Source organism: Cydia fagiglandana, chromosome 11 (genome assembly GCF_963556715.1).
Source record: "Cydia fagiglandana chromosome 11, ilCydFagi1.1, whole genome shotgun sequence".
NCBI lineage: Eukaryota > Metazoa > Arthropoda > Insecta > Lepidoptera > Tortricidae > Cydia > Cydia fagiglandana.
The window spans coordinates 155,205-169,578 of NC_085942.1; the positions used below are offsets into that span (position 1 = coordinate 155,205).

A 14,374-nucleotide genomic window follows, 5' to 3' on the forward strand; every position below is an offset into this window, starting at 1 on the left:
TTTGAAATGCTGAAACTTCCCATAACTACTAAGTAGGTACAATAACGCAAAAAAACAGTGTTATTTTCTCGAATAGATAATTGTAACTGAAGAAGAAGAAAATAATGTATACATTTTATACCCAAAATCAAGATATTTATTTATTAATCACCCCCATTAAGGTGTCAACCTCATTAAGGTGTTTCCTTACATTAAGTACGCTCATTAGTTATATGGTCATTATTCAAATGTTTGCAGGCCCCGGCAGTTGGAATCAATTTAGTAATTATCTCAGATACTTAAGCTATCATTTGTGCTATTTTTCGATGGAGCGGACGCTGGCGGAAGAAAGTAATACTCTTTTGAATAATGAAAATTGGCAAAATAATGACTATGTCGTTTTCGCCCAAGCCATACTCAAATTAAGCCACAAAGTCACTAATATTATATAATATATAAATAGCTTAATATATGCTCCTGTAACTAAAATAAATATTTTGTATACTTTAGCGCTGATTTCAGAAATATATGACCTGCAATAAACAAGTTTTTTAAGGGAACATTGGCATGTGTACAGCATCGTGTACTTTGGTCTATTAATTTACTAATAAATAATACACCAAAATTAAAATCCTTTCACGATAGACCTACACAAGTATTCTACTTTTAGATTTAAGACATACGAATGACTAAAGCTGACCTGTAAAATTTGGACTTTATTCCGCTCTTGAACCAATGTGCGCCATGGTGCCCATAGTATAGCTAGGTATAGCTATAATACCTACCCTGACTTATCTCGTTGCGCTGTTTTTACGATAGAAGCTTTATGAATGGGCGATATTATTCAAACAAGAATTCTATAATTAAATTGAGTGTTATCAGTCTCGCTCTACAGCCGGAGCGAGGCGACGTGTGCCGTGAATCCTTGATTCATATAACCTATCGCAGCTGATCGAGGGGACAAAACACGTCGAGCAAGTGTTAAACAAATTCATTAAACTAACAAGAAACAGTTTGTCAGTGGTGTATTTACTAGTTACGTCTAATTTAATAAAGTGAACTGTGTTATAATTATTGATAGTTAGCAGAACAATATAGCAAACATGAGCGGCCGTGTGCAAACCGGTGAGTTTTGTTGCTATTTACTTTAGTAGGTATTACCTAAGTGACAGAAAGATAAAATACAAACAATAAGATATACCTAGTCAGATTGAGGATGTTCTCTTAAATGCTAATTAAGCTAATAGAATGTTCTTATGTATTGAAGCTAATCTATCTGTGAGAGTTGGGACATTTATGTTTTATAATTTTTATATCTTATATCGGTTCGCCGTTTCTCTTCCGGAACGCTTTATTTTTTATCTAAATGGAAAGAATGTAAGGTTTTCCCTTAAATATGTAATAATTTCGGACGGCCTATGATTTATTCAGGTAATTAGTTGTTTGTAGATTATTATTATTATTTTACTGCTAATAAGACGAATATTTTCACTTTCTTTTTTAAATCTGGTTCGAAGGACCATTTTCCGATACGTACCTATCCCGTCGCAATCAGAGGGTCTTCTCCCGGCCTTTATTTTACAGTTTGTAATAAGATCTAAAATATTAATAATATATAGATTAGGTACTCTTAATGGGGGTTGGCCGGTTGAAATTATCATACGCCATCTGTATGCCAGCATAACTTGCCCTAGAATTGTGTCAAATTCTTGTTTATTTTGGAATTTTATGGCCTGGATGTTAGCCCTTTAAGCCAAATCTTATAGAACGCAAAACTATGATGAAATTAATGAGAAAGAGGCAAGCTATGATGCACCAGGTATGCAAACCTTTGACAATTCATGCCAACCCCATTCGAGAAATTGACCCAGCTATAGTAGGTACCTACATCGTTCGTTAGACCCAGTTGCTTATGTGTATCATCCCCCGCTTGAAAAACTGTTCTGTGGCGACAAAACAAACAGTGAGCTTAAATTATTTTTAAGACATCTCGCTCTTGCATGCTTACTAAATGTAGATGTAACCGGCAAGCAGTAAGAAAAACTTAGGCAAAACTATTAGCTTAGCAAATACATATATTTATGTTTAATTTATTTTATGTGTAAGTACCGGCGCCATCCAGTGGTGTTAAAAGTAAACATCGTCTCTAACATTCATGAGTCTGGGTTAACTTTAGTTCTGGGCGGCGTGTCTCCGGATGTGCTCGGGCGCACGCTCCCCCACGAGCACCTGTCGATGGAGTTCACGCACTTTTACCGGCGGCCGCCCGCCGCGCTGGCCGCCAAGTTCCCCGCCCGCCACATCTCGCTGCAGTCGGCCGGCTACCTGCGCCAGTACCCCTACTCCTCCAAGTACAACCTCACCCTCAACGACAAGGACACGGCGCAGGCCGTGCTCAATGACGTCAACATGTTCAAGGAGTCTGGAGGAGGTGAGAAACTACTTACATAAGTTGTAAATTATACCTATTTACTTACTGTAGTTCTAGATTCCCTCGATTTCTTCAGCCTTAAAGTGTGTAGGAATTGCGAATTTTGAAGAAGAACTTGTAAGCTCACTATTAATAAGAATAACTAAGATCCAGTCAAAAGCTAGCAAAAGTAGTTAGGTACATATTACATCTAAATATCTCAAATCTAAAGATCTCAAACCTCCGTTACGCGGATGATACCACCTTATTCGCTACTGGTGCTGGCTATATGGAGGATCTGCTACGCAGAATGGAGAGGATTAGCCTGGAATTTGGTTTAAAGATCAACCGCAGTAAGACGAAGATAATGATTATCGATCGTGTCAACGACAATTCGCCCGAAGTCACACAAATAGCGAATTGTGACGTTGTAAAATCATATGTATATCTAGGAGCTCTGATTTCCAACAACGGAGGATGTGTAGACGAGATCAAACGTCGTATGGCAATTACTAGAAGCGCTATGGACAAGTTACGAAAAATATGGCGGAATCGTAACATCACAAAAGCCACAAAAATCCGGTTCGTTAGAGCACTTGTATTCCCCATATTTCTCTACGCCGCTGAGACGTGGACCCTGCGGGAGAGTGAGAGGAAGAGGGTGGATGCCCTGGAAATGTGGTGCTGGCGAAGAATGCTTGGAGTATCGTGGACCGAACACCGCACCAACGTCTCCATACTCCAAGAGCTCGGCATCAAGCAGCGTCTATCCTCCATCGTTCAAGCTCGCATCCTCACTTTCTTTGGACACGTTTCTCGACGTGGAGATGTATCCATAGAGCGACTGGTGGTGCAGGGCAGAGTAGAAGGTACCCGAGCGCGAGGAAGGTCGCCCATGAGGTGGACGGATCAAATAAAGGCAGCAATGGACGGCCCCTTGCACGAATGCGCTAAACGCGCAGCCGTCAGGGAGGAGTGAAGACGAGCCGTCAAACGTGTCACAAAGGGAGACTTCCAATGATGACCACGACCGCTCTGTCAAGAGTGTCCCGATCAAGAAGAAGAACATATTACATATAATAACTGCCTTTATATACCTACTATCTTCTCCAGGCAGCATATAATTGTTCGCGTCAGCACAAATAAATACCCATGGGAATCGACTGCTATTCAAAATCATACCCTTTTCCCGTTCTCTTGCAGTCGGTAAAAGCATGTATTCCATATGTCTCTTCCCTCCTGATTTTATGCATGATTACTTTTCCATTATCATCTCTCACCCAGTCCATCCACCTTTCCTTAATAAGGTACGCATGCCCTTCCATTACAATTGCAGACTGTGCTTAAACAAAGTCGTTTCTAAAACTAATGTCCCACTCCAGGCACGATCGTGGAGAACTCCGCCGAGGGCCTGGACCGCGACCTGTCGTTCCTGAAGCGCGTGTCGACGGAGACCGGCGTGCACGTCGTCGCGGGCACCGGCTACTACATCGCCGACACGCAGCACGACGACTCTCTTCATGCTACCACCGAGGAAATGTACAAGCGCATGATGGCAGAGCTGATGGAGGGGTGTGTGGCGGACAAGAGTATCAAGGCGGGCTTCATTGGGGAGGTGGCCAGCGTTTGGCCTATCAGAGGTATCTATATTGCCGGTCCACGCGTCCACTGCTGAAGTGCTCGCTGCGCTTAGACAGACAGCTAGATCAGTTAGCACTCTTACTAAAGATAAATTATATTATATCATTTGGTATAGAATTATACCCAGTTAATCAGAAAGTCTCCTCCTTTCTGATATCTAAAGTGCCCTTTGCCCAGTAGTAGGTAGGTTCACTATAACTGAAAAAAATATCTGAAATTTTCCTGCAAATGGAAAAGTTTCCCCAAGTATTCACAAGCAGCAGCATGATATAGACGTACCGCTTCAATATAATAAGCGATGATCTGAACTTTGGTGATCTTGGGCCTGCGTCTACTACGTAGGTTGTTCCATAAGTCTTGCAAAAGTGTAACTTCTTATTAAGCTTTTTCAAAATAAAAACCATCACTGTCAATACACTTATGCATGCTTTCCAACCATGTATCAAACATGATCTTCCACCGCGCGTTTGTGACAGTGGCGCAGGCTTATCATCTCATGCACTCAATAGCTCGTCATCAGTTGCAACGGTCGTCCTTTTAATTGGCTCTTGATCAGCGGGAAGAGACCAAAATCGCACGGTGCAAGGTCGGGGCTATAAGACGGATGGTACAGCACAGTAAGCCCCGATTGCTCCAAAAACTCCCGAGTTCTGATCGCACGATGAGCAGGAGCGTTATGATGGTGGAAGTGCTAACTGTCCAGATGAGGGACCCAGAGAGAATAACATAACTTTTAGGTCTTCGTGTAAAATTGAATTAAGTGTTGATGCACTAATGTGGAGAATGTCCTCAATCTGCCTGCACGTAATTCGCCTATTAATAGTTATCAGTTTTCTAACATCGTCTATGTTTTCTTGGGTCCTGCTTGTAAAGGGTCGGCCCGGTCTTTCGTCGTCGTCTAAATTATAGTTGCCTCTTTGAAATTCCTTATACCACCTGAATACGGTAGAAAGGGAAGGGCACTCTTTACCAAAAGCACCGAACATTTCCTCGTGGCACTCTTGGTAAGATAATCCACGTTTGAAATTATAATAGAAAATCACTCTGTACTCGCGGTTACCCTTTTCACAATTGTTTCGATCTATTTACCGACTATCACTGCTGGCAGGCTCAGCAAAAACATCATGTAAGAACTTGTAATTAGTGGCAGATAACCATTACGCTCAGTCATACATGTCAAAGCTTGTTAGATTCCTTCCATTGCAAGACTTATGGAACAGCCTACGTACTACTACTTATAAATGATGTGATATGCTGTTCCAGAGTTCGAACGGCGAGCGATCGTGGCGGCGGGCGAGGTGGTGGAGCAGCTCGGCGTGGCCGTGAGCTTCCACCCCCACCGCGACCCCGGCGCTCCTGCCGAGATCATCCGCATCTACCTCGAGGCCGGAGGCGCAGCTGATCGCGCCGTCATGAGCCACCTCGACCGTGAGTATTTTTTTAGAAGACATTATACAATGTTGGACTTTCTTGCGTGCGTCTATTAATCTCTGGGTTTTTTTCTCCGATATCTTAAAGACCAAAGAGATTTATTATATCATTATTCTTCCTTCGACACTATTCTTCTACCGGCATCAAATGTAATAACTCTGAAGGCCCACACAACCTTAATTGTTAAGGCGCGTCTCGATATTGCGCGGCGGCCGCACGAGCAATGTTCGGCTCGCGAACCAATTTCGGCACCATCTTGAACTTAAGCGCGGCGGCCGCGCGCGGCAGGCGATCCGACGATCGACCACATTCTTCTTCTTCCTGGCCTTATCCCGGCATTTTGCCACGGCTCATGGGAGCCTGGGGTCCGCTTGACAACTAATCCATTGACGTAGGCACTCGTTTTTACGAAAGCGACTGCCATCTGACCTTCCAACCCAGAGGGGAAACTAGGCCTTATTGGGATTAGTCCGGTTTCCTCACGATGTTTTCCTTCACCGAAAAGCAACTGGCAAATATCAAATGATATTTCGTACATAAGTTCCGAAAAACTCATTGGTACGAGCCGGGGTTTGAACCCGCGACCTCCGGATTGAAAGTCGCACGCACGTCGCACGCTCTTACCGCTAGGCCACCAGCGCTTCGACGATCGACCACATTATATCACAAAAATTAATTATTCGGAACGAAGTATAGTCAAATAGAAAAATGATCTGTTGCGATAATCACTACATTTACTGTTCCATAGAAACTGTTTAGTGCCGTATAATTCAATTAAAGTACGACACTTTTCATTATCCATGTACTTATGCGGTCGCGCGAGCCAACTGAAATATATACACACCCGTCCCAACTGCGCGCGAACATTCCTTTGCCGCGCGTTGAAACACCGACAATGGTTCGTATCGCGCGGCGCGGGGCGAGCGCGCCAATGATCGAGTTGGCTCGCGCGGCAGCCCGGTATCCATTGCGCGCGGCTGCCGCGCGCGCCAATGTTCGATAGCTTGCCGCGCGATATGGAGATGGGCTTTTAGGTATACAGGGTGTCCCAGAATTCGACGTCAAGCCGTAAACGGATGATAGACCAAGTCATAACAGTTATCATAAAAATACAAAAAAAAATCCAACTCATGTTTTTTAAAAATTATGGTCACTTTAAAAATTCACTAAAAAATCCACACCCTGTAATGGTTCTTTAACTCTTGTTACTACAAATTCCATAATTTATTCTAATTTTTTTATTATTGTGTAATCTTGAATAATTACAGGGTGTGGATTTTTTAGTGAATTTTTAAAGTGACCATAATTTTTAAAGAACATGAGTTGGATTTTTTTTTGTATTTGTATGATAACTGTTATGACTTGGTCTATCATCCGTTTACGGCTTGACGTCGAATTCTGGGACACCCTGTACGTTTACTTCCAGGCACCCTGGTAGACGAAGAAAAGCTCCTAACGTTCGCCGAGCTCGGCACCTACTGCCAGCTGGACCTGTTCGGCACGGAGGTGTCGTACTACCAGCTGGCGCCCGCTTGCGACATGCCGGGCGACGCGCGCCGCCTGCAGCTGCTGCGCGCGCTGCTCGACGACGGCCGCTCCGAGCGCTGCACCGTGTCGCACGACATACACACCAAGCACCGCCTGGTAATACAATACACACACCTACACCACCACTACACCAATACACACACATGCAGGACTAGCCACTAAATATAGCCAGCCTTGTGGTCATCATAATGCCGATAACTCCATATTCCCGACCTCACTCTCTGTGGTCGCTCCCTCATAACTGAGGATCGTGGTCATCGGTGGACGTGGATGCTCCACACCTAGTTTTTATGATCTGCCTCCTTGTTCGTCGGATCTCTGACGACCAAGCAAAATTTGGTCGAGGATGGGACAAGCTCAGATCGCTTCATCTGGTTGGGGGGTATCGTCTTGGGTCGTCCCATTCGTTTTTCGTCAAGTTCTTAAATTAGTCCTTTTCTGCTTTCGTCGCGCATTCTACATTAAAAGCCACCAACGATTGTGACGAATGTAGAATGGGTGACGAAAGCAGAATAGGACTCGAAAAACGAATGGGACTAGACTACCCAAGACAATACCGGCTGGGGATCGTTCCCGACTTGCATAAGTAGGTAATATGTATACTTGTGACATTCCAGGCGGACTTCGGCGGGCACGGGTACTCGCACATCCTGAACAACGTGTTGCCGCGCATGAAGTCGCGCGGGTTCACCCAGCAGGACATCGACCTCATCTCCATAGAGAACCCCGCGAGGTGGCTCGCCATACACAAGGAATTCTAATATTTACCACTTTACCTAGCCTCCCAAGGTCTTACCTATTATAGTACTTATTCAGTTCGATGAAATTTGAACCGTATTCAATTGGAACAGAGTCGCATTTGTTTCTTCTTCTTCGTCGGTATCACTCTTGACAGAGTGGTCGTGGTCATCACTTCAGGTGTTGGTAGCAAGCTTCACAACACGTCGCCACTCTTCTCTGATAGCCGCCTTCCTCGTGCATTCATGTAGTGATTATGAGCCATTTACTGCCGCCTTTATCTGGTCAGTCCACCTCATAGGCGACCTTCCTCCTGTGGCCTGGTACCCTCGACCTTTCCCTGGACCACAAGTCCCGCATTTGTTTAGTTTCGTTCAATTTTCAAACAAAACCAAAATCAACTCTATTCCCTGCACTAAAGATTCAAATTTCAGTGCCAAATTCTGGATTTTTCGTTTGTTTGGCTGTAACCTTATCTTATTAGTCAGTAGCTGAAACCATTTCACGTGGCGCCCGCCTGGTGGCGAAAGGACACCTTAGTTAATTTGACACTCGATACAAGTAATGTATGAAAATTCGAGTTCGATAGTTCTTGTTTTGGCACATAAGTATCGCTTTTAGATCTCCCGCCATCCAAGAAGCGCATTAAAAATAATAACATATAAAAAAATAATTAAAATCAGCAAATGATGTAATTTATCAGAAAGTGTTTCTCACCCAATATTTTATATTAACTATGATAAGATTGATATGTTTATTAAATTCAAGATAAGGAAAAAACGTATGTAATAGATTACTATAATATACATAATTATAGTCTTATTATAATTGAGACATATTTTTTATTGTTTATCTTATACAATTGTTAATAAATTCATCTAAACTTTGAATAGTGTTTCCATTGACTAGTGTAATAATTGTCGTAATAATGTTATAATAAGAATGAAACAGATACATTTAAAGATATTTTTTTATTTATATTGGGTCTTATCTTATATGTACAGTCACTGGAAACTCGCCAATTATTGACAAATCAAGAAAAATCACGAGTTACAAGTATAATGAGAGAAATTGCAATGTTTGTCTGTCTGTTCTACATATCGAAGGGGACAAATACTGGGTATGACCTTACGTAGAGTTCAACTAAATAACGTTTACTCAAAAATGGATTTGTATGTGGAATTATGTAAGTATAAAAATATTTGCAAGATAATTCAAAATTATCAAATTTGATTTAATTAGTATAGAACTATAAATGCTTAGAAACTGCAACCTAATTGCCTAAATTAAGATAAGACGTTACATGACAATTCTAAGAGACGTGTTAAGTTTAAAAAAAAACATTTACGTACAGGAATATGTATAGCAGGTTTCCAGTTTTCAAACTTTATTAGTCATAAAATAAAGTTTAGTTTCACCTGGCAAAACACGGTGTTTTCTAGACCTTTGTCGTCTCACAGTCAGGTTGCCGTCTATGAAATGGTGTAGTTTTAGGAATCAAGAAGCTTATAAGAATGTTGGAGGTTGCATGTACAATAAAACATTGAATTACGTCACTCACACTTTTCCGTCTTTTTCTGCAGGGATATTATTACTTCGTTTAAAGTAGGAGCCATTAAGCTTACGCCATAGGTGGCTCTGTGAGCTCTAGACTTGGCGAAACGAACAGCTCCGCTTATTAAAAACATTCTAAAATTATTGGACAAAATATCTTTATAATTATTGAACATGCTCACAAAATGTCACGAGAACCGATTGAGAAAATATGCGACCTGGTTTAAGAGTCTTTAAATAAGTGTCACAACACGAGGCCATGCGCGGGTATCACACTGATGCGAATTCGCACGTCGCCCTGGTGCATGAGCGTGATAACGCTATGCGTGTATATAGCGATGTCCCGCTCGCACACCGGAGCGGCGTGCGAGTCCACGTCCAATGCGAAGACCACCATATCGTCTCGTTTCAACTTTTATTCGACAACTACATGTAACCTCCAATATTTTTATACGTATCTTGGTCAAAACAATTGAGTTAACCCTAGCTCCTCAGTCGTCCAGGTCCAGCCCCTGCAGCTCCTCGTCCAGCTCGTCGTCGAGGAACAGGTTCTCGTTGATGGGCACCGCGGCCGCCTCCGCCTCCGCCTCCGCCTCCTCCGCCGCCGCCGCGTCGCCGTTGCTGAGCCCCGCGGACAGTTGCTGAAGGCGGTCGGAGGTAGCTTTGGTGCCCGAGTCATCCACCTGTTTAAAAAAAGTCATATTTTGTCAGGGTATTATCGAAGCATTCTCGATATTATTCTACTCCTTGACGTTTCGGGAGTATAATAATACGGGGTCAAAGGGAAACATCTCGCGACCGGAGAGTTATAGCACAGAATAAGTAATAGTATTATCCATACAGAACGGCCACGCACCGCTCCGCCCCGACTCGCATTACCTCGCCTCGCGACTGACCGTGACATGAATCTGCCGGACTTCTGGCGTCCTCTCGGTAAAGCGACTTACCCACACATACGCAATGACGCGTGTACAGACGTGCCGCGCATAGATATAAACGCAGATGATTTTTGATGTATGTCTCGTCCGCCCTGTGGTTAGTTGGTTATAGTAAGATGCCAGTATTTACCTCGGAAGCCTCCATGCCGATCCCGTCGAAGGTGATCTCCCTGTACTGGGCGTCGTCGTCGTCGGGGTCGTCGGCGTAGGCGGCGAGCACGGCGTCGGCGTCGGCGTCGTCGGCGTCGTCGGCGGCGGCGAGCGCGGGGTCGAAGGAGAACATCTCGCGGCCCGAGAGCCCGCAGGCGCGGCCCGCCTTGAAGTCCGACCGCTTCTGCTCCTCCGCCGCCGCTATGTTGTCCTGAAACAATTCAACAATATAACGCATCTGTATATTATAGATCAGGATCTCTACAACTGTGTCGCATGCATAATTATTAAACCGCATTGTGACTGGTAGTGGTGTTCCAAAAGTGGTGCCGTTACCCCACCAGCCCCTTGAAGTTCCCCCTTACGATCTCATCGTACATTCACCTTTTAAACTAATAAGCCATAGTTTTTAAACCAAGGTGTACGGTTAATAAAGTCCCGCCTTTTTAGGGGCTTCTGCTGAGATCTGATAACTTTTTTTACACTAAAAGCTTAAACTGACAATCTGTTCTTGGCCGACAATCTTACATGAAATGCTTTTGGTGGGATATCTCATTTTTTTTCTACTCCATCTATATCTTCTGACTATTGGGCATGAACAGCAATATATTGTATTTTAGAACATACCTGTTTCTCCTTAATCTTCTTCTTCTTCCAAGCGAGGAAGGTTTCCAGGGTGATCTTGGTCTGGTTGGGCCCCAGCGCGGCCCTCTCCCTCTCGATGAGGTCCACTAGTGAGATCTCGTTCTTCTTCTCCTCCATCTTCTTCTTGTCGCGCTTGAGCACGAAGCCGGGCGGCAGCGCGTGCCGGTAGATGCAGCGCCCGCCGGACGGACACTCCCAGAACCACCCGTACTTGGACTTCTCCACCGCCTCCAGGAAGTGCTTGCAGATCTGGACAAATGCATAACAAATTAAAAATCTAAACCAGTCTTTCAACCTATTCAAAAACTTCCCATTGAAAAAATTGTTTCTTAGGGTGGATTCTGAGTTGCATCAAATGAACACTCGTCAACAGTGTCAACTTTAAACATGGCGACTGTAGCAGTCAATCCATAATGAAACTGGAGAATTGACAAGTTTTTCATACAAGAAAACTTGACATCTATGATGCTGTTGAGACAGACATTTTACTACGGGCCATTTGGTTGTGGATATTGTTAAAGGTTACATGATATACCAACAATGGTTCTACTGGATACAATTTTGACAGTTTTTTACTAATTTAAAGTATTTTACATACAGATAGACTCCACTAGTTAAGAAAAGTCGTTAAATTACGCACAATATCAGTGGTAGGCCTCTGCTTGTCCTCCGCGTGCTTCTTCTCGACGACCTCCTTGAGCTTGTCCTCGTCCCAGTTGTCCATGGTGTCGTCGTCGCGCATGTCCACGTACAGGGACCGTTTCTCCGCCTGCAACATCACAAAAATATCAAAAAATTCTCAACTGTTACTGGTTTTTTTCCTCATTTTCCTCGTCTTATTTCGGCTATTAGCCATTGCTCAATGGAGCCTGGGGTGCGCTTGGAAACTAAGCCCAAAAATTGGCAAAAGCAAAAATCATAAAGTTTTGTGAAGGGCTCTTGTCGCGACAATTGCTGTTGGAATGCACAAAGGTTAATTAGTATTGGTTTGTAACTGCGCGCGTCAGTTGATGTCTCTGTTGGTAAGGCTTTTAGAAAGTTTTCATTACTTAACTATTTTTGTTGTCTAGGAAATTAGATTGGATGTGACAACTGACCTTCCTCTCAATGGTGAGGTCATGAGAGAACTTGCAGCGGTCGCCCTTGGTGCACTGGCCCTGCTTGAAGAACGCGCAAACCACTGACTTGGGGTCCGTACCTGGAGAACAGAATCATTGCTGTAATTTTGTTTCATACTTGTTATGTCTGATGGATCTGCACTTAACCTAATATATTATTAAGATTATGTGTCTTTTTGTTACTCTCACACTGATCCCCTTGAAAATTAGATTTGTTGCAGAGGGTTTTCATTTGTAAGCACAAGCACTTTGCTAATAGATAAACAAAAACTATTCAGTGAGCACACAGTACCCTTTCTCCACCTTCCTGTGTCTGCACGGGTTTGAAGAGCTCTGCCAGGTCTTACTTCCTGTCCTCATGGGCCCACAGGGTGGATGCCGCCACTCCCCTGCCTACAACCAGCCAACAACAGTGAACCGTACCTTTCTCCACTTTCTGTGTCTGCACGGGTTTGAAGAGCGCAGCCAGCTCTTTTGCTTCCTTCAGTTTCTGTTCCTTGTCCTTCTTCTTGTCTTGCATAGGCCCTGCAGGGTGGACGCCACCACTCTTAACTTGTTTCTCTACCTACATTATACAAATATATTATTTCTCTCTCTCTCTCTCTCTCTCTTTACTACTACTGCAGCATTAATACTTAAAAATTTAGTTATGCTTAGCGCCACTTGCACCATCCCATTAACCCGGGGTTAAACATATGGATGTCGATAGATTAGTCGACTTTTAATTAAGCACAATTTTTTTTTTTATCTGAGCCATTAGTATTTGTTATTTATTTCAACTTGATACCTCCACGCGTTTCTAAGAATAACCCTAAAACAATTTTCTATCAACATAAAATTATTATTATTATAAAGTTATTCATAATAAGTATCAGAATGTGTTGAAGAAGAACGTTGGCATTTTAACTTTAAACAATTTAAATAAATTGATATCTGGCAGAGAAGTGGAACTACCTAATACAGAACAAATTCATAATCACTATGAATTATTTCGTTTTGCTCCGATTACTACAGTAGATTTAGAACGGTCTTTTAGTTAGATGAAATGGATTTTATCGGCAAGGCGAAGGAGTTTAAAATCAGAAAATTTAGAAAAAATGCTAATTGTATATTACGAAAATTACATAAAATACTGAATAAATACAAACACTTGGTTTTAATTTTGTTTACAACAATAATTAATACTTCTGCATATCATAACGGTGGTCCAGTACATCGTGTTGTTTTTATCGACATCGACCAAAGTGTGTGTCCTCGCACTATTAAGCTGTCAACGCATTTTTGCTCTCGCCGGCCGGGGTATGATAATAAGTATATAAACTAACTAAATTAGCTATTATTACCCAACTACAACTACTGCAGACCAGGTTTAATATGTCTTTTAAATATTACTAATATCAAAACCAGTCTCAATAACTTACCTGTTGGATGAACTTTTGCTGTTTTGCTCCTTTCTTGTTCTTGATACCAAATGTTTTGTCCTGAAAAAGTCGGATGATGTTTGAGTGTCTAAGTCTAATTGATCAAAAATCATATCGGCATCGGTTGCCACGACATTGAACATATTACTTAATGTTCCAGAATGTTTCATAACAGAGAGGCATGGGGAGGTCTTTGTTTACTTTCTGCTCATGTTAACATTACTTAATATATTTAAAATAGCTATCAATAGAACCGATATCAGCTGTATTTACCTCAATAACTTTCTCCTTCTTCTTCTGCTCCGTCTTCTTGCTCGCAGCAGCGGGCGCTTTCTTCGGAGGCATGGTTAGGTTATTTTACGTCCACTACCTTAATAATAAATCACAAGGACCAGATACGGGGTAAGTGTTATAAATGCGGCGTAAGCCGCATCCAGAACCTTAATAAGTAGGAAAAGAACAGCGTTAGTTGGAAAAAACTATTTTTATGTAGAGTGATCCAGCCACGAACGAAATTTATCGTGGTAAAATTTGACAGCTGACAGTTTTCATTGGTGCTACTAGGGCAAAAAAAGTTTTATTCCTTTTTTATCAGTAATATAGTTTGTCAAAGGACTGTCTCATTTCAATCATAGACAGAGAGAATCTCGAGAATCATACTATCTTTGTCTTACACTAGTACTAGCACTTGGTGGTCGGTTGCTTTCCATTCCACTTGCTTTCCACACAAAACGAATGAAACCGGTTAAAGATGAAAACGCCCTTTTTAATGTCAAATGTAATGGCTTAAAGAACTCGTAT

General features: G+C 42.5%; 2 protein-coding genes across 2 annotated transcripts; one reads left to right on the plus strand and one right to left on the minus strand.

Annotated features, from left to right (window-relative positions):
- The first annotated feature begins 943 nt into the window (after positions 1 to 943).
- On the plus strand, positions 944 to 7,801 carry LOC134668704 (phosphotriesterase-related protein). The gene is made up of 6 exons (XM_063526143.1): positions 944 to 1,104; positions 2,156 to 2,410; positions 3,772 to 4,029; positions 5,294 to 5,458; positions 6,888 to 7,105; positions 7,627 to 7,801. The coding sequence occupies exons 1-6, from the start codon at positions 1,083 to 1,085 to the stop codon at positions 7,768 to 7,770; spliced, it is 1,062 nt and encodes a 353-aa protein (XP_063382213.1). The 5' UTR covers positions 944 to 1,082; the 3' UTR covers positions 7,771 to 7,801.
- A 902-nt stretch (positions 7,802 to 8,703) lies between these two features.
- LOC134668705 (zinc finger CCCH domain-containing protein 15 homolog) lies at positions 8,704 to 14,119 on the minus strand. Its single transcript, XM_063526144.1, has 8 exons — positions 13,847 to 14,119; positions 13,574 to 13,633; positions 12,576 to 12,717; positions 12,132 to 12,232; positions 11,675 to 11,803; positions 11,017 to 11,283; positions 10,370 to 10,600; positions 8,704 to 9,984 (listed from the first exon to the last, which is right to left on the minus strand). Exons 1-8 carry the CDS (start codon positions 13,916 to 13,918, stop codon positions 9,793 to 9,795), a joined length of 1,194 nt encoding a protein of 397 aa, XP_063382214.1. The 5' UTR covers positions 13,919 to 14,119; the 3' UTR covers positions 8,704 to 9,792.
- Positions 14,120 to 14,374: the final 255 nt, after the last annotated feature.